Source organism: Garra rufa, chromosome 2, assembly GCF_049309525.1.
Source record: "Garra rufa chromosome 2, GarRuf1.0, whole genome shotgun sequence".
NCBI classification, from domain to species: domain Eukaryota; kingdom Metazoa; phylum Chordata; class Actinopteri; order Cypriniformes; family Cyprinidae; genus Garra; species Garra rufa.
The window spans coordinates 67,124,427-67,143,734 of NC_133362.1; the positions used below are offsets into that span (position 1 = coordinate 67,124,427).

Consider the following 19,308-nt stretch of genomic DNA (forward strand, 5'->3'; position numbering starts at 1 on the left):
ATTTTAAAATCAATTTTTTAAATCATCTTAAATGTTCTTAAATTCTGTTTTTATTGTTGTTAGTGTGATTATTATTTTAAATTTTTATGATTTGTTTGCTGTTGTGATTTTAACTCCTTTTTATGTACAGCACTTTGAATTACCATTGTGTATGAAATGTGCTATATAAATAAACTTGCATTGCCTTGCCTTCAGGGTAGGTCCTCAGCCAGTACCCAGCTCCCCCTCTGGTCTAGTGAATATGGTTGTGGTGGTGTTTGTCTTCCTTGGGTCTGCCTCTGCCTGCTTAGGCCTATGGGACCTCCTGGCCTCCAGGTCCCCCATTACAGCTTGGTAAACTTAGGACCTACGTCCTTCTTCCAGGTAAGCTTCCAGGAAGTCTTTTATTCACAGGAATGCCCCTAGGCTGTTTCGCTGGACTCTCAGACCTTACAGGTCTCCTTACTGAGAATCCCACCCTAAGGGGCTTCCTTCCTAGCTCCCGGTCACTCTCTAAGTGGGCTAGTATTCACCCCTTTTTGGAGTGGGTTTTACTTTGAGGGTTTTTGCAAAACCCTCTTGACCGTTGACTCTGATGAGTAACCTCTCTTAGGCTTTCTGATTTTGCAGATTCTGTGAGAATTTGTCAGGACAGAGCTCCGTGTTTCTGTTGAGACAGAAGCATAAGTCCACTTAGGGTTGGTTTTGGCTAAACAACTCGGAAGCACCCCCTTCTCTGCCTAACGTCCTCCTCTGCTGTAACGAGTGCGGCCATCGTCCGGACCACGTGTCCAGCAGCTCGTCGTCTTGGCGGCGCTGGTTCCCTCTTCGCACCCTTCCTGGACCCACGAGGACACCAGCGGAAAGACCGGAAAAGAGACCGGTCTCCCAAGGAGAGGCGTGCTCGGCATTTAAGCAGCGGCGGTGATGAGGCTTCATTCACTTCAGGTGATCCTCATCACACGCCACCAGACCAGGGTGTTTTCGTGCCCCTCCTCTCCCAAACACACCCACTCCCGTCGGGAGCCTGGAGAAGGGCGGCGAATAAGGGACTGGGTGTTGATGATAATTAGGGGGGAGACTCGTCACACCTTTTATACTGTGTTCAGAGTCACGCTGACGGTGTTACCCTAGCAGCCCCTAGAGGACATCTAGGATCTCAGGGGACAATGGTTTTACTCCAAATCCTATAGTAAAACCATGGTTAATTCTGTGGTTACTATGGTTTTAATACATAAAGTATAAACCAGCTAAAAACAGCATCCCAACCTACCTAATCAGCATATGTTAAAACCAGCATTGGCTGGTTTTAGCTGGTCAGCTAGAAAATCTTTCTTGATTTAAGAATATTTAGATATTTTAGCTGGAAACAAGACACATTTTTTTGCAGTGTATCAGATTTCGTTTTACAATACGTACATTTCCACGTTTTCATTTCCAAACCAGCATGTAGGTTACTTGTTATAAATGTACAACATAAACACATTTATGAATACTTTTTTTACTGTCTTTTTTACCCTATGAAAGGGGAGATATTTTTATATTACCTTGTAGCAGTGTCAAGAGTTTTGCCACCCCTTTCAATCACCTGAGCTCTTGTAAGGGCAAAGTACGACTGCAAAGCAAAGCAACCCTACAGAGCAAACTGAAGAGAGGATTTTTCTCTGGTAAAACAAAATATATACCTACATTGCATCTGACTACCTTTATACAAATTACTGTCTTTTCATTATGTATCTGCATCTTGCTGTTGTTTTAACTAAACGTTTTAATACATTTAATGAATTTCCTTTATTTACTCTATAATGCCTTTAATGCAAATGGATGTAGATCAATTTTAACATGAGCAGTTATATATAGAATATAGTCTATTCTTCATTCCCAAGGGCTAATCGAACTACTCTATTTGAGGACAATAATTCTACAATGTGATAGCTACATTTATAACAATAAACATAATTAAAAATAAATAAATAAATAAATAACATTTGTTGATATACTATGATTTTTGTATAGGTCAATTTCAGATTCGGCAACAAGAATGTCCCAAACAGTTTTACCTGTGAACTCTTCAACACTTGTCATTAAGTTTCAACCACCAACACAAGCAACAGCAGTTGGGGCAGTGCCAAATGCTCCTGTGCCCGTTTATGTCCAACAGGTCGCAGGAGTTTCTCCTCTTCATGGACTTCAGGCGTTTCTGAAAGGCCAACCAAAAGCCCTTGGGGTAAGAATATTTGACTTTTATGTGTGACGGTAGTGTGAAGTAAGAAAATTACATGAATGAAAAAGGAGTGGTAGACAAGTTAACACAGTATACACCGTTTTTATGGCATAATGTGACTTATTGTCTTAGTGACAATGAAATACAAAATTGAGGAAGACCAATATAAAATAAGGTTTATCATTTACAGAGTACATTTTACAGTGTACCAGTCACAAAGAGTCACAGAGAAGAATCTTTTAGGAGTTGTGAACAATCAAAAAAATGTTAACTAATGGACAAAGTTGCACATCTGCAAAAATAAGTGTTCTGTGCTTGAATGTTTTGGGATATTTTTCTAGTACAATCATAAGCCCATAACTGTAGTTGCCATACATTAATTGTAATTTAATTTTGGTTCCCAAAATTTGGCACCGTTTTACTTTATAAGAGACTCTCTTGTCCTATCCTGTATATATTTTTTGTCCCTCACAGACTGTCCAGATAATGATCGGTCTGTTGACTTTACTGTGTGGGATTGTGTTGACACTGAATGCAGATTCCATCACTGTCATTAGTGGTATTCCTTACTGGGGATCAATCATTGTAAGAAACAATTTTTTTTTCTGGCTTTTTTTATATAGGCTACATATTCCAACTGAATTTTCAATTTTAGCCTTTCTCTCTCCTCTCAGTACATTACCGCAGGCTCACTCTGCATTGCTGCTGAAAACAAAGTTAATTCACTCTCCGGTTTGTGTTTGGTATGTACTCAACATTTGTATGTTTTAAGGGGTCCAAGCTGCCCAACGCGGGCAGGTGGCATTATAATAGTATGATTCACATTTTTGTGCAATTGATATAAACAATTCTTATGGATAGGGATGTTTCTGGCAAAAATTTATTAAATTAATTTAGAGTATCTGAAGCACTGAGATATTAACTAATTATAGAAACTAATTTTATCTCCTGAACGCAACACCCAAACTTAATGTAACTTTGGACGTTTTGATATTTTATACTAAATTGCATCAAAATTGCACATATAGATACAACACACACAGTATCTTATAATCACTTCTTAAGAAACAAAAGATTGTACTAAAATATATCACTTCTTAAGAAACAAAAGATTGTACTAAAATATATGTACTAACAGTAAAAGTGATAATAAACCATTGTCCCTTTTGAGACCTGAATATTTAGCGTAAAACAGTAATCAGTGAAGATTGACTTGATTTTGCATTCATGTTGTGTATTTTTGCCATCTACATTAAAATGTGTTAAAAAATTTTTTTAAAGTTATTCCTAATTTACTAATCAGTTTTATGTCGATGTTATTTTTTTTCTGCCGATAGGTGAAAGGTTCGCTTGGAATGAACATTTTCAGTGCTATAACTGCAGGCATTACCATTATTTTAATTCCATTTGATTTGGCTCTTGGACCATTTTACAATTACTGCTACGATGCTGACTGTTTCGAGTTTAAGGAAAAGTATACGGTATGTCATCAATGTTTACATTTGCATTTGTGTAGTAATCACAATAAGATCACTGTTTGGTCAGTCACTTGTCGAAAGTAAATTCTTAATCTGCTCTCATCTGTCCAGTCTTTTTCTCCTCAACATCACATCTCTTACTATTACTGATCACTTATAATGTAAGAAGGCATTGATTTTGTACATTAAGCAGCCAGTGTACCAGTGTGAGAACTAATTGTCAATTATTTTAATATTATTTGTGCTAATGTTGATTTTCATCTCAGATTCTCTTCTGGGGAATCGGAACTGTGTTGCTGATATTCGCCTTGCTTGAGTTTATCATCTCCATTTGTCTGTCAGCATATGCCTGTAAAGTCAGCTGCAGCTGTTGCACCCAGGTTAGTAATGCATCAAGATGGAGGTTCACAAACTTTTTAGTCAACTGAAACCCTCTGATATGTAATGGAAATAGTTACTTAAGGATGTTTTGGGTTCACACTTGGGTTTTCAATAGTTGGGTCTATATAATAAGCAACAAACACTAAGTTACGTTACAAATATTTATTTATTAAATTCTTCACTTTCAAATGGTCAAACGTTTTTAACATAAAAATCTTGTGCTATAAACATCTGTACACAAAAACGTTGAAAATTATGTAAATGTTGATGAAGTGAACTTTAAACACATTTTGTTTCCAGATATTAAAGGGTTCATCAAGTTGATATGATTCTTTAGGGTCTTAATGAGAAGTCTGTGCTATATTTTGGGTAAAATTTTACAGTGTAAAAAACACCCATTTTACCTTGTCGTAAATCAGGCCTTTTTAGAGTGACCCATTCTTTTGCATTTGCCTTTAAAGGCTTTAAAGCTGTGTGTGGCTTTCTCCTTTCCACAAATTTAACATAAAAAATGGGGCTGTCAAACCATTTAAAAACTTCTAATTACTAACACATCAAATACGGCTGAGAAATTACACCCAAAATATCATATAAAATCATTATTGTGTTAAATGAGAAAAGCATTAAATTACTCTTGCGGTACTTTAATGCTATATGCCGATTGGTCTGCACAGTGATGGTGCATCTTGAACAAGTCTAATAACTCACTGAATCATTGATTCACTCAATTAGTTCAAAATGGAAGATTCATTCAGTAAAGAAACATCACTTGCAACAGTTCCACCGTGGCTTTATTTGGAACTATTTTGTTTGCAGAATTGATCAAAACAGCTAATATTGAATTTAAAATGTAAAACAATATTAATTTATAGCTTACTGAACTATTGTATAAAATGTTACAATTGCAAGCACGCACATATCACAAGACAGCTTTTCATCTTGACTAGAAATAGTTTCACTTCTTGTGAAATGAGATCTCATCACAAACCCATAAACAATACTACATATTTTACTGTATTTACTGCATATAATCAATTTTCATGCCAATAGCTTTCACATGCATATGATTCAGGATTCATAATTGTTAGAACCTAAAAACTAAAAAGCTTTCTGAAGCACTTGATAAATTCTCATGTTCCTCAATCCTTTTTCCACATCGGATCCTCACTTTGAAATAAAGGTCACATATATTTCTAAATTAGCTTAAATTACTAAATTTAGTATTAGTATATGCATCTCCTTTTTCTCTTAAAGGAGTAGTTCACTTCCAGAATTAAAAATATTAATAATGTACTTACCCCATTGCCATCCAAGATGTTCATGCCTTTCTTTCTTCAGTCGTAAAGAAATTATGTTTTTTGAGAAAAACATTTCAGGAATTATCTCTATAGTGAACTCCAATGGTGCCCGCAAGTTTGAACGTCCAAACTGCAGTTTCAATGCAGTTTCAAAAGGCTCTAAACGATCCCAGCAGAGAAATAAGGGTCTTATCTAGCTAAATGATCATCGTCATTTTCTTGTCTAGCTCTGCGATGCCTGGATTTGTACTCTTGTGTACTGTGGGTCAACACTGTTTTTTGGGAGAAAAACTCCCATCTCATTTTCTTCTTCAACTTCAAATTTCTCCTACATCACTGTTTTACCTTTTTTGTAAAGGGTGCTTGACCTTTGCATGTTCAATTTGCAAACACAGGGTCGGTACTTCTACTGCAATGTAGGACGATTTTGAAGTTAGAGGGGAAAATGAAATGGCAGTTTTTCGACATTCCCTACCTGTATTGACCCACATTACACAGAGTACGCATATGCAGTATGAGCATTCAACGTTAAAAAGTATATACATTTATTTTATTTTTTTAAAGGATGGATCGTTTCGCTAGATAAGACCCTTACTCCTCGGCTGGGATTGTTTAGATCTCTTTGAAGCTGCATTTAAACTGCATTTTGGATGTACAAACTCACAGGCACCACTGAAGTCCATAATTCCTTAAATGTTTTCCTCAAAATTTTAATCCTCGTAATTTCTTTACGCCTGAAGAAAAAAAAAGGCTTACTTTAAATTATATAAAATTCAATTTATAATGATAAATTTACTCATGCATAAAACAATTAATTAGTTTGTCACTCAAACTCCACTCCACCCTGTTACATTGGTGCTACTCGTCCTTTAAAACCTTTGAAGTCATAATACCCTAAAATCACAAGACTTGCTGGACATAATTTCCTTGGAAAACAGGCATCTTCAAGAGCTAAGAATATATTAGTCTTTAGCTTTTCTCTCTACTGCTCAATTTAGTCAAGTTATTCTGAACAATTTTTTTTAGATTAAACAGATTATATATTAAAGTTTTCCAAAATGTCATGTTTGACCTAATGATGGAGGCTTGAGTAATTAATGTGCAGAGATTGAAGTGATGTGAATTACCTGAGTCAGTGCATTTCTCAAAAGCATTTAGCAGCAGCAGTGTCTCTACTAATAGCAAAAGCTGTAATAGCCTACTGGAACTGTATGCCAATGTTGTTGCACTTTTATGGGATTTTACAATAATTAGAAATAAAATGCTATATGTGCATTTCCCCAAAGGTGCCGTATGTTCCACAAGTTTCACCTCCACTGCCCTGTGACTTTAGGCGCTGCCATTACCATGATCTTGACCATTCAGAGGTAAAAGAAGTTTATAAAGTAAAATGGTATACAAAAAATGGATATGTGTAAAGCAATATGTACTTTTCGGATATTATTAAGTAAATAAGCAATCAATAAGTAAACAAGCTGATCATATAGCTTTTTTTCTTATAGATACCTGTGATCAGCAACCCTTCCATGCATCAGCATCCTGCAGACAATCCTCCACAATACAGTTGATTATGGTTTGATCCTGCTGTTTTGTGTTGCTTTCATGGGACACATGGACTTGGACTTCCCAATGATTTCCTGACTCTCACTATTTACATGTCATTACAAAAAAAGGACTAAATAAGCAAAGACATCACTTGATCAGATTACAAACTTTACGAATTTTTAAAGTCACATGTGTTTAAACGACTATTCAAAACACTAATAGATACTATTTCCTGATTTTCTTTCTGTGGTTAAGTTACCTTATTATAAGTCATGTTTGGTTGCTTAATACTGTATAATCTGTCAGAATAAAGAATGTAAAAAATGCTTATTGGGTTGTTTTTTCGCACTGTTTTTTCATACTGTGTGCTTATTGTTTTTTACATTTTGTATGTCAACCTCATCTAGCACACCTGATTCATCAGATTTTTAGTAGAGACTGCAAGAACTAAATTGGGTGTGTCTGGAAAGGTGGACATACAAAATGTGCAGGGCTGGACTGTCTGAAAACCTCCTAGATGAAGGAAACAGCCCAATCAAGAACAACCCATTCATGTGAACTATCCTCAGATAGCTACATACCTCCAGTGTTGTGCAAGTTACTTCCAAAACGTAATACATTATATATTACTAGTTACTGTCTTTTAATAGTAATTAGTTATATTACAATATTACTGTCTCTAAATTGTAATGCGTTACACTACTTTTAAGTTACTGTTGAGTTACTTTCATCAAAATATCCACAGATTATAAAATGCCAAAAAAAAGTTTATAGCTGCTCATTATACATTAAGTTTAGGATAGCTAGCATAAAATTAAAAAAACATATTTAGGTAGGCCTACCGGTATGTCTATTAATGTTACGTTGTAGTTTAGGTTAAACACAGATAAGCACAAAACCCATTAATACTTTCAGAAATAACACCGGTAAATAAAGTGAAGTGTTATAATGTACAATCATTAAACACAATTAATAGCCTATAGGCTATTTTAAATGGTTTTCAGAACAAAACAAGAATGAAGAATACAAGTTGCTAAACAAGCCAAAACGAATGAGGGTAAAAGCGAAACTAAAAACAAACGGTGTTGTTCTCGTGCAGCCTACCTCTCTCATTCTGCATCAATCCAATTAAATGTGTCCATTCGTGATGTATTTGAATGCTAAACTATTATGTAAACCAGGATTTGTACTTAACGCGCTTATAAAACATCCTCCTCACATGAGCAAATATGTGTTTGGCCCGAGCTCAGGCTGACGGAACGGATACTATACAGTACGCACTATTTCATTTTACCAGTGACTATATTTTATTCTTATAATTAACAGACTGCAACTTTTGCAACGCTGTGTGTGCGTGAGGCGCCGGGGCAATCGAATAGCGGAATAACTCCATCATTTTTGGTCATACAGATCATTTATAACTGCAGTGTGTTTACTATTATATCTTGGTTTCCTTTCCGTGAACTTTCGTAGAGCGCCACTCCACACAAAAGTGAACCAAACTCAGCAGCATATGTCACTCAGTCTTTTCGTTTTGAAAATCAGATATATTTCGCGTATATAATTTTATATGCAGACTATGATTTAATAAAAACAGATTTAGTCATTTTTAGCTTAATTTTTGTTGCTTATGCGCTCGTCCGTCATTTTTTCTCTTCTCCGACTCCGCAGCTCTCATCATTAGTTTAGTGTTACTGGCACCAGTCTAGATGTTTCTAGGAGTTACTCGTGCTGTTTCTCCATAACGGGAGTGCGTCCATCTCATAAATGTAGAATCCGTCTCTGCAGTCATCTCAGCCATCGAATTCCAGCAACAGGAAGACAAAATATTTTACTTGTGGACTTTTTTTAATTCACAAATTAATGTTGAGTTAAAATATGTTGATGTAACTTGCGTTACTGAGATTGTAACGAGTAATATTATTACCCAAATTGTATTAGTAATGCGTTATATTACCGCGTTACAGCAAAAGGTAATAAACTACTGTAACATATTACTTTTGTAATGCGTTACTCCCAACACTGCATACCTCTGACAAGACTGCTATATAGGTGGGCCATCTACTTAAAACCCTCTAATACAGGGAAGACAGTCCAACCCATTTCAACCCGTGGGCAGTTCGTTTTGCCTCTGACCTTATTGAATATGCATTTATAGGAGTTTTCCTTTAAGATACAAATATGTCAGGATTGTGGTCTGTTTTGGAGTGTTTTCCTAATGTATTTCCCCCTGTTTTACCATTGATTTGGTTTGTTCCTTTGTCTTCCCCTTTGGTTCATTGTTTATTTGGTTTAGCCTTGCCCGCATTTGGACTTTCCACTTGTTATCCTGGATTGTGAACACCTGTCTTGTTTAGTGACTACTCCCCTTTGAGTATGTTTAAATAGTCAATTTTTCCTGTTTCCTGTTGTCCGGTATTAACACTTTGAGCAGTACAGTCCCACATATGGGATTTAGAACGTTCTGTGACGTCACGCAACTGCCAAATTCTAAATTTCAAATCGGCCTCTGCGCAAACACAGAGAGAGGCGAGAGTGATAAAGGCTGTCATTCGTATTCGCACAACTAGCTACTCAAACAGTGTTTATAGGCACTTGATATGCTTATTTTATGTCATAAACACATTGTCACAGAAGAACCAGACATAAGATTTCAGAGCAAATAACCACAATAATGTAAATATATGAATGAAACACGTGCAGCCGTTCATAGGCTGATGAGCGCCTGTCCTTTACGTTCACTGAAACTGTGTTTGCAGGCTCATGATGTGCTTATTTTATGTCACAAACACATCTAAGAAGCACCACAACAATAATTATTTGGGTATATAAGCACAATAATGCCAAAGTATGAAACACAGGCATCCTATGCGGGTAGCCGTGTTTGTTTTGATGAGCGGCTGTCATTTACGTTCACTCAGTGTCATGTTGTGCTTAATTTATATCTATAACACTCATTATAACACTCAGGCTGTCTAAGAAGCACCATAAAAAAAGTTTATATGGCATATAAGCACAATAATGCCAATTTATGAAAGAAACACGGGCATCCTATGCACGCAGCATGTTTGTTTTCATAGGCTAATGAGCGGCTGTTCACGATGTGCTTATATTATGTCACAAACACTCAGATTGTCACAGAAGTCCCACAACAAAACATTTTTGGGCATATAAGCACAATATATCAATGAAACACTGTCACACGATGTGTCACATTGCTATAGTTTAGGCTATTGTTTACATATTACTATACTATAACAAAAATGGCTTCCTTGACAGCTGATGGCATCACTATGCATTATGACAGAGTTCGCGGGGATGTTTTTTCGCAGGAATGATTGGCGGGCTTGTGACAGGTCTACCCTCAGTGCTGACCACATTACTTCAGAGTAAAAATGGAAAGAAAACTAACTCGTGATTAGATTTTGGAAATTCTTTTCCACTCGGACGCTGAATCCGGCAGCGACAGTGACAGACAGCTCTTAGACAGTGATGAAGAAGCTCACCTCCTGGAAAACCTTACAGACTGTGATCGTTCTGAGGCAATGGCAATCCCTGATAATGCCGGCCCTGCCAGTGAGGGCGCTGTTGTGGGGGACTTTTTTCCAACCTGGACATTAGATCCATTCTCTCCACCAGACCTGGACTTTGACAACACTGCCACAGGTGTTCAAGGTAGTGTGACAAATCCTTCTGAGGCAGAATGTTTCAGACTGTTTATGAATGAGCAACTTGTGGAGCAATTGGTATTGGAGACTAACAGGTATGTTAAAAGAGACGGCTAAGTGGTCAGAAACAACTGAAATTTACACATTTCTGGCAGCAGTCATGCTTATGGGCCTGGTAAGAAAAATGTCCTTGAAAGATTAGTGGACCACTGATCCAGTAATACAGACGCCATTTTTCTCCACTCTCTTCTCTCTGGATCGCTTCCAACTGCTACTAAGGACCCGCCACTTTGCTAACAATGCCACAGCAAACCGCAGTGAATAAAATTAGAAGTGTTTTCACCTCTCTGATGACTACTTTTGGGAAGATGTTCGTTCCTCACAGGGACTTGTGCATTGACAAGTCACTACTGCTGTGGAAAGGCCGGCTTAGATTTCGGCAGTACATTCTATCAAAGAGGAAGAGGTTCGGGATCAAGGTCTTCATGCTGTGCGATGGTCTGACTGGTTACGTCCTCAATAGCCGCTTTTCCACTGTCGGGCCAGTGCGAGCCAGTGCTAAGAGCATGCCAGCGGGGCCAATGGCCTCGAGTCACAAGCACCAAGACCAAAAGTAAGCTGCGTTTCCACTATCGAACGCTGTGCAAACCTAAAGCCTTCTCTTTACACACCTCCTTGGATCAAATGTCACAAAACCCCTCCCCTTTCAGCAGGAAGATTGAAAGTAAGTCGGGTAGGCCACCATTGTGCGATCATCGAACGAACAAAATGGAGAGAACCAAAGCGGCTGTTTGTTTGCTCCTTTTGGTGTTTTCTTGGTGGAAGATGAAGCAGCAAAACCAAGATGCGAAGACGGAGGCTCAGCAGCATTTACACCGAAAGCTTATGTTAGCTGCAATGCAAAAAAGAACAATACAGCGACGTGGAAGCCGGATACAGCGAATGCAGAAACGCAGACAATGGATGGAAATGGTAAAAACTGATACAGAGTTTGTAATGTAATGTTATGCTTAAGCTGTTTAAAGCTATCAGATGTTTTGCTAGCATTACATCACATAATTCCATAAGTAATGTTAGACATTAATTGAATTAAGATAGTACATCTGTTTATAAATACATGTTTATATACATGCATGACTTAGGCCACAGACCGATACTACCACCACCACCATGTTTCACAGATGGGATAAGATTCTTAAGCTGGAATGCAGTGTGTTCTTTTCTCCGTACATAATACCATCTCCAATAAGTTCTATTTTGGTTTCACCCATCGTTTAAACCTTTCTCCAATTGTCCTCTGGCTTGTCCACATGATCTTTAGCAAGCAATTTTCTTTTTGGAGAACAATGACTTTCTCAATAAATAAATGACAAATTCATGTTTGATTGGGTTCTCTTTGTCTACTTTAAGGAAAATCTGATAATGTTCTAGGTCATATTTATAGTGTTTTTCATTAAACAAATTGTTGCAAACTGAAAATGAAGGTTTCTAATTTATATTTAGGAGTAGCATACTGTATATATAAAGTGAATTAACTAGTTTAGGTGTGTCTAATTGAGGTTGGAGCTTAACACTGCAGGGCACATGACTAAGGCTGCATTCAAAATCGCATACTTCTATACTATTTAGTAGGCAAAAAGCAGTAGGCGAAGGAAAAGTATGCATGAAATCTCAAAAGCCACAAAAGAGTAGACGAGATTTACCTGAATGGAGCACTATTTCTCGATAGATTTAGGCATACGTATATTTAAGTATCGTTCGAATATGCCTAATTACCTACTATATAGTAGGCAAAATAGGTACGTGAGAAGAGTAGTATGTCTGAAACCCACAGTATTCATAAAAGAGTAGGCGAGAGTTCCCGGATGACCTACTGCGTCTCGCCCAGACTCCGAAGTGCCGATCGAGGGATACTTTTCTATCCCATAATGCCATGGGAGAGGATACGTGAACCAAGAAGAAGAGAGGATTGCGTCTAGTTTGCTGCGAATGGCCATAATAAAAAGAAAAAGAAGAAAAGAATACGTCATAATCGAACATGGCAGAGAAGAGTCAGGAGGATGTTTTCAAATGTGAGTAAAACAGGGTTTCCTGTGTTAAAATTGCATTTTTGTAAAAACGTGCATCATGTTGTTAAAACGTGATAGTCGCTGGGGAGCTCCAGTAAGCACATCATTTATGCGTCTACAAAGTGGATTGCTGCCATCGTAAATTTAATTATTCCCATTTCTAAAATCATGATTGCAAGCTTATTAATGTGCAGTTGTAACTAGAAAATGTATGTACGTTAATTCAAATGGCTTGTGACTTTAGCACTTTATATGTTCTAAATCATATACACAGTTAAAAACATTTACTAAAGGTTTATCTAATATCTGACAGAAACAACTTTGACAAATTTGCTTAAGAGGACATCACAACATAAAACAGACCTCTGTGATATGTGTGTGTTATTAACGTTACCTATGTAGTAGAATTCACTGTTGTCAGCACTGCCAATATAAATATTTCTGTAATGCAAATAAATTCAAAGTTATCAATCAGTCCCTCCAGTTTTTCGCGATTCTGCGATCGCTGAATTTAATGCAAAATCAACAAAATGTCGCATTTTTTTGCGATCCTGCATAATTTGTCATTTAACCGCAAAATAATCGCAAAAAATGGTTATTCAAATATTTCAATAATAAAAAGATTTTAATATATATATATATATATATCATGTTGATAAAGACGCTGCTCACGTGATGTCTGTGAGCTGTCTGTCTGCAGGGCTCGCAAGATCAATGTCCCGTGGGCTATTGTGTTTTTCAGTCGAGCTACCAAAATGTTTCACTGGCCTGCCGACCCGCTATCGTAAAGTAGAGGGCTTCTGTTGTTGCAAATGGAACGCCATAAAAGTTTTGAATTTGTTAAATAGTATAAGAAAAGTCTTAATTATAATTTTAAAAGTCAGCTAGGGACGGAAAGACGAATCTAAAGGCAATGATGTCATTGAATAAATATGAGCCCTGCACATTTTAAAGTCAAAACGCAGCACTGATGTCTTTAAATGAATGTATCTGAGTAGAACCGACTGTCCTCAGAAACGTGTCGTTGGCATTTTCATTTCATGCTGATAAAACAGCGTTAAAGCTGATTTGTATACAGCCGTTACTAGGGAAACGATAATATTTCAGCGCTCCTAAAGCGCCCCCTTGTGACAGAATTTTAATTTTAATTTTTTAGAATTTTTTCCAATACATTTTTCAGCTGTTTGTTTTTATGCAGCAAACACATAGGGTTTTTAATGTGCCTTCTAAAAAATCTAAACAATTAAGACAGTAATATTTATGTTTTAAATAAATATGATAAATTATATACTTTATTTATCCCTTTTAATGGTATAAAGGCTGAAATGCCATTGTATAAGATATTGTTTTTGTGTGAATCTGTATCTGAATTATAAATCATGTCATTTTATGACCTAAAATTCTACCTTACATTGTCCAACCCCACTAATTCTGTTCATTTTACTTGTGCAGCTCTTAAAAAGGATCATACATTGCTTTAAATTGATATTTAAAAATTCTGCAGATACACTAAAGAGTGAAATAAAATTTCTTCCTTGATATTTGTTTATATTTGTGTATTGAAAACATATTTGATTGACATTTAGACTCCTGTTTGAATTTCTATATTTAAAAAAAAAAAAAATTAAAAAGCTTTTTTATTTGGGCTAGTTCAATTAATTTTTGGGCTACCAAAATGTAAAGAGTACCTGAGATGCGACTGAAATGAAGTAGGCTATGTACAGTATAAATTTCTACACCTGCTGTTAATGTTTACTAAGGTCACATAAGAATATTGCCCATAGGTTATTTTAAAAGTTCAAATGTATCAGAATAAACAAATGTTATGTTTGATTTGTGTTATGTATGATAATTGAGCCTCTAACATAATACCTAATATGGTAAATGTGATGTCCTAATTATTAATAAATAAATTAAATAATTAAATAAATCGCAAAATTTTTCGCAAATTTCTAGGACATGCCACCACAAAATTTATAATTTTCATCGCAAAATTCACAAAAAAAAAATCGTGAAATCCTGGAGGGACTGATCAATAAGCTATCAAATGTATTTGTCTATTAGTACTGTTGATAAATTGAGTAGCAAATGTTATTGGATAAAACACTTCAGCAACTGCCTAAACATTTAAATGTGCAAGTGGTTCACTGGCTTGCAATCATAGGAGAACCATTTTAGTGCAATATAGCACCTCAACCAACCCAAAAAAACACAGAAGGACTTTTTCCAGGGGCGGAGCCAGAGGGGTGGCTTGGGGTGGCCCATGCCACCCCTGAGAATTGATTGGCCACCCCAGGTGCCACCCCAAAATCCTACTCTACGATTGGCCATTAACGTGCTCAAAGACGGAACCGTTGTTGACGCACTTGCTGCCTTTAAATCAGCGCGGGGCAGTGTTGCCAGACGTACGATAATTATCGTATTTGTACCATAATTTTGACCTCTGTACGATGTACGATCAATAATACCACAATGTACGATAATTTCAGAATTGTGTGACACCATGGTCGTTATAATTATAGAGCTTCTATTCTCATCTAGCTGTGTGGATCCTACTTCTACCTTCATGATTGTGAGGAGACGTGAACGTGGCGTTACGCATGTCTTTCATCCAATCTTACGTCTTCTCAACCAATCATCATAGAGAATGGCTCTCTCTCACGAGCACAAGTTAACGTTCCTGTCGCAACTAGGTCAGTTGTCTCAAAACTGAGGTTGTTAGTTTAACATAAAGTATAGAAAATGAGTGCTGAAAAGGATAAATAACTGTAACATCTAGATTAATAGCTGTATTTTGAACGTTTGACTCGGGTAAGATAATTAGTTTAGCATTGCAACAAGGTATAGAAAATGAGTGCTGAAAAGGAGAAATAGCTGTAAAACCTAGATAAATATCTTTATTTTGAATGTTTGACTCAAATACGATAATTTTCTCCCAAATACGATAATTTTGAGCTTCAAGTACGATACTTGGACATTTCCAATCTGGCAACACTGGCGCGGGGGCTTGGACAGTCAGACACCAGAACTCAGAAATGTAAGTAGCAAATGTTTGATGTAAGCTAACCAACAATACATGGCTTACTGTTTTTTAGCATGTGAGTTTACAGCACTACTACTTGTGCTAGCACGCAAAGATATCTATTTACCTGTCACATCTGCCTTGATATCTAATCGCACACACAGCCCAGTATTAAGTCTGTTGAATCACGTCATGTATGCTAGGCTAATTTATCTACTGTACCTGCCTTTTTTCTGCTTTTCTGCCTACTCAGTCGACATTTGCTAGGTCATTAACTGTTAACTGTAGGCTACTTTTGTAAAAAGGATTTAACGATTTATCATTAGCAGATTAGCTGACGCAATTTTATGCAAAAAAACGTAGCCTACATTATATTTTAACCAAGGAACCAAATAAAACACGCCAGCAAGGTAACGTTAGCTCGCCGGCCCCTACCTTCAGTAAGTTAGGGTTAGGCTATATTCCCAGATAAATTCCACGCACGGTTTCGTTTTTGTTTGTTCTAACGTTATATATACAATGTCAATGTTTTCAAGCCCTGTGTTGCTAACATACATAGGCTGTGAAATTAAGGTCTAGCCTACTGGTGGGTTTAATTGAATTTGAGCTATAGGAAACCAATTTACATCTGGAGATAGTTCTTTGTGGTCACCAAAATCATAGAAATTATCATTACAAGACACTTACAGTAGCTCCTGTAATCTAAGACAGATTTTCTTCGAGTTGTTAGGCTTTAGAGTATTTAGTTTAACAAATGACATGGAAACAAACATAATTCATTTCATCCACATATCCTTATGCACAATGCACAACAGTTAAGCTTAAACCGTGAGAATCAAGCAAACCTCACGGCCGTCAGGGCCTTAAAGTGACAGGCACTGAATTCGACTTGCACATCACCAATGCAGTAATGACATGAAAGAGTAGTCTATATAGTTTAAACTTTATAAATACTAATAGTTTAGCTGACAGGACAGATGTGGCCTTTGATTAAGCTTTAATTTTGTGTAATTAATTGTAAATAATACGTTCTTTGTTGTTCATTGTGCCATTTCTTGTTCGTTTCATTTAAATTTCTAATAACAATGTAATGATGCATGATTTTATGATGCCACCCTTGAATTAATCAGTGCTCCACTAAGGCCACCCCTGTTAAAAAAGTCTAGAATCGCCACTGCAACCTGGACAGGTGAGCAAAGAAGTAGGACAATGTTAGATATTCACAACATATTTAGGGATAGTTCACCCAAAAATGACAATTCTGCCAGTAATTATTCACTTTATGTTGTTTTAAAGCCATAAACCTTTGTTTAAATTTAAATATTTGTGATGAAATCCGAAAGCTTTCTGACTCTGCATAGGCAACAACTGCACAGCAACTGACTCGGTCAAGGCCTAGAAAGGTAGTAAGGATATTTTTGAAATAGTCCATGTGACTTCAGTGGTTCAAATGTAATTTCACAAAGCTTTGAGAATTCTTTTTGTGCGCAAGGAAAACAAAAATAATGACGTTATTCAACAATTCTTTTCCCCTGTTATCGAGATAATGGTGAAATTGTTGAGTAAAGTGTTTTTTTTTCTTTGTGCACAAAAAGTATTTTCATTTGTGTTCTGAAGATGAATGAAGGTCTTATGGCTTTGGAACAACAGGAGGGTGAGTAATTAATGACAGAATTTTTATTTCGGTCAAACTATCACTTCAAGATGATTTTCCTGCTGTAGAACTCAGTGCCACAGAGATGTTTATGCCATTTTAATTTGAACATCAAGTGGCCTAATTAAATTAATCAATTTATTCAGTGGTTCTTTTGTATTATTATTCAAAACTAGGGCCGGGACTCGATTAAAAAATTTAATCTAATTAATTAGAGGCTTTGTAATTAATTAATCGAAATTAATCGCATTTTAATCGCATATAAATATTTGACCTGAGAACAGTGAGAAGTAAGATTTTTACATGGATTTTTAGTATACCATTGAATAATGACTGAATACATAAGCTTAAGCAACAAAATATTGTTTATTTTTGTTCAACCAAGTCCAACAGACCAGTGCAATATTGCCATTAAGTGTAGCAATAGGCTCGATGTGCTACAGTGATATGCGAATTCCTTGTTGCATAGCTTGCACACAACCATGCTCTTATCGACGCTTCCATCCATTCATTTTTAATAACAAAATTTCGCATCCACAGGGCCAACCAAAGCGGTCTCATCAGCTTTTTTGTCCATGGTCATTGTGGTTTGTTTTGCTGCGTCCCAATTCGCCTACTTATACTATGCCCTATAAGTATGTACTCTTTTTGTGAAGAAAAGTACATACTTTTGAGAATGTAGCAGAATAGTAGGCGAACTTTGGGACATACTACTTCGTCATAACTGCTTCTTTAACGGACGCTCTGTTGCTTAGTTACCTGAATCCTGTCACTGTTTAAACTGCCCTGTCAATCATCACAGTTAACATTATCTACATTTAGTTTAATTTAATTTCCTACCGTATTAGAGAGAAATTAAGAGGCACGTTTTTCTAACGAGTCTTTCGTGCCGAGAACTCTGCTCTTGTGTTTGCTTAATTATGCATTTAAACGTTAATGACCAAACCTATCATTATAAATGTTGCTGCACATGGAATATAACGCGGATAACATTTAAAAAATATTTTTTATCAGGTTACACACTGATTATTTATCACTTAAACCCCCTTTCTCTACCTGTCCGTTGGTCGCGCATATCCTCCATGTTTGTAGTTTTTTAACACTTTTTATGCGTGTTTGTAGTTCTAATCGAATCCTTGTTCACGGCGCAGTATTGCGGGCAATATTAGCCGTTAAGAGTGTGCATTGATCGCTAAGTAGTAGACCATCCGGGAATCTTTGGAATACTTTTTAAACATGCTACGATTTGGGACATACAATACTATTTAGGACGGAGGCAGCTTGTCTGAACGCTAATTGGTGCTCCAGTATAATCGGTCCGCTCAATCTCAACCAGTGAGAAACGTTCCGCTCTGCAAAACTAAGTGCGATTAAAATGCGTTAAAAAAATTAACGCGTTATTTTTGTGTAATTAATTAATCTAAATTAACGCGTTAAAGTCCCGGCCCTATTCAAAACATTTCATGAAAATCCCTATGTGGCCAAATTGGAGTTTGTAAGATTTTTAAAAGAAGTTGTTTGTTTCCCAAGGATGCATTTATTTGATTGAAAATGCAGTAAAATCGCTAATATTATGAAATGTAATTTGAATGAAATTAAATGAAAATGTTATTTATTCTTGTGATAGTTGTTATAGTTATGTTGAAAACAGTTGTGTTGTATATTTTTGTGGAGTCCACATTATTAATTTAACATTATAAATGCCTTTTACTGTTACTTTTGATGCATCTTGAAGGAACACTCCACTTTTTTTTTTTTTTGGAAATGGGCTCATTCTGCAACTCCCCCTGAGTAAATAATTTGAGTTTTACCGTTTTGAAATCCATTCAACCGTTCTCCTGTTCTGGCGATATCACTTTTAGCATAGATTAGCATAAATCATTGAATCCTATTAGACCAATAGCATCGCGTTAAAAAATGACCAACGAGTTTCAGTATTTGTCCTATTTAAAACTTGACTCTTCTGTAGTTATATCGTGTAGTAATACCA

At 36.4% G+C, this 19,308-nt stretch overlaps 1 protein-coding gene across 1 annotated transcript; it reads left to right on the top strand.

The window, feature by feature from the left end:
- The first annotated feature begins 1,562 nt into the window (after window positions 1–1,562).
- On the top strand, window positions 1,563–7,231 carry LOC141325698 (membrane-spanning 4-domains subfamily A member 4A-like). Its single transcript, XM_073834455.1, has 8 exons — window positions 1,563–1,646; window positions 1,996–2,206; window positions 2,678–2,788; window positions 2,878–2,946; window positions 3,541–3,684; window positions 3,948–4,061; window positions 6,647–6,727; window positions 6,863–7,231. The coding sequence occupies exons 2-8, from the start codon at window positions 2,021–2,023 to the stop codon at window positions 6,926–6,928; spliced, it is 771 nt and encodes a 256-aa protein (XP_073690556.1). The 5' UTR covers window positions 1,563–1,646; window positions 1,996–2,020; the 3' UTR covers window positions 6,929–7,231.
- Window positions 7,232–19,308: the final 12,077 nt, after the last annotated feature.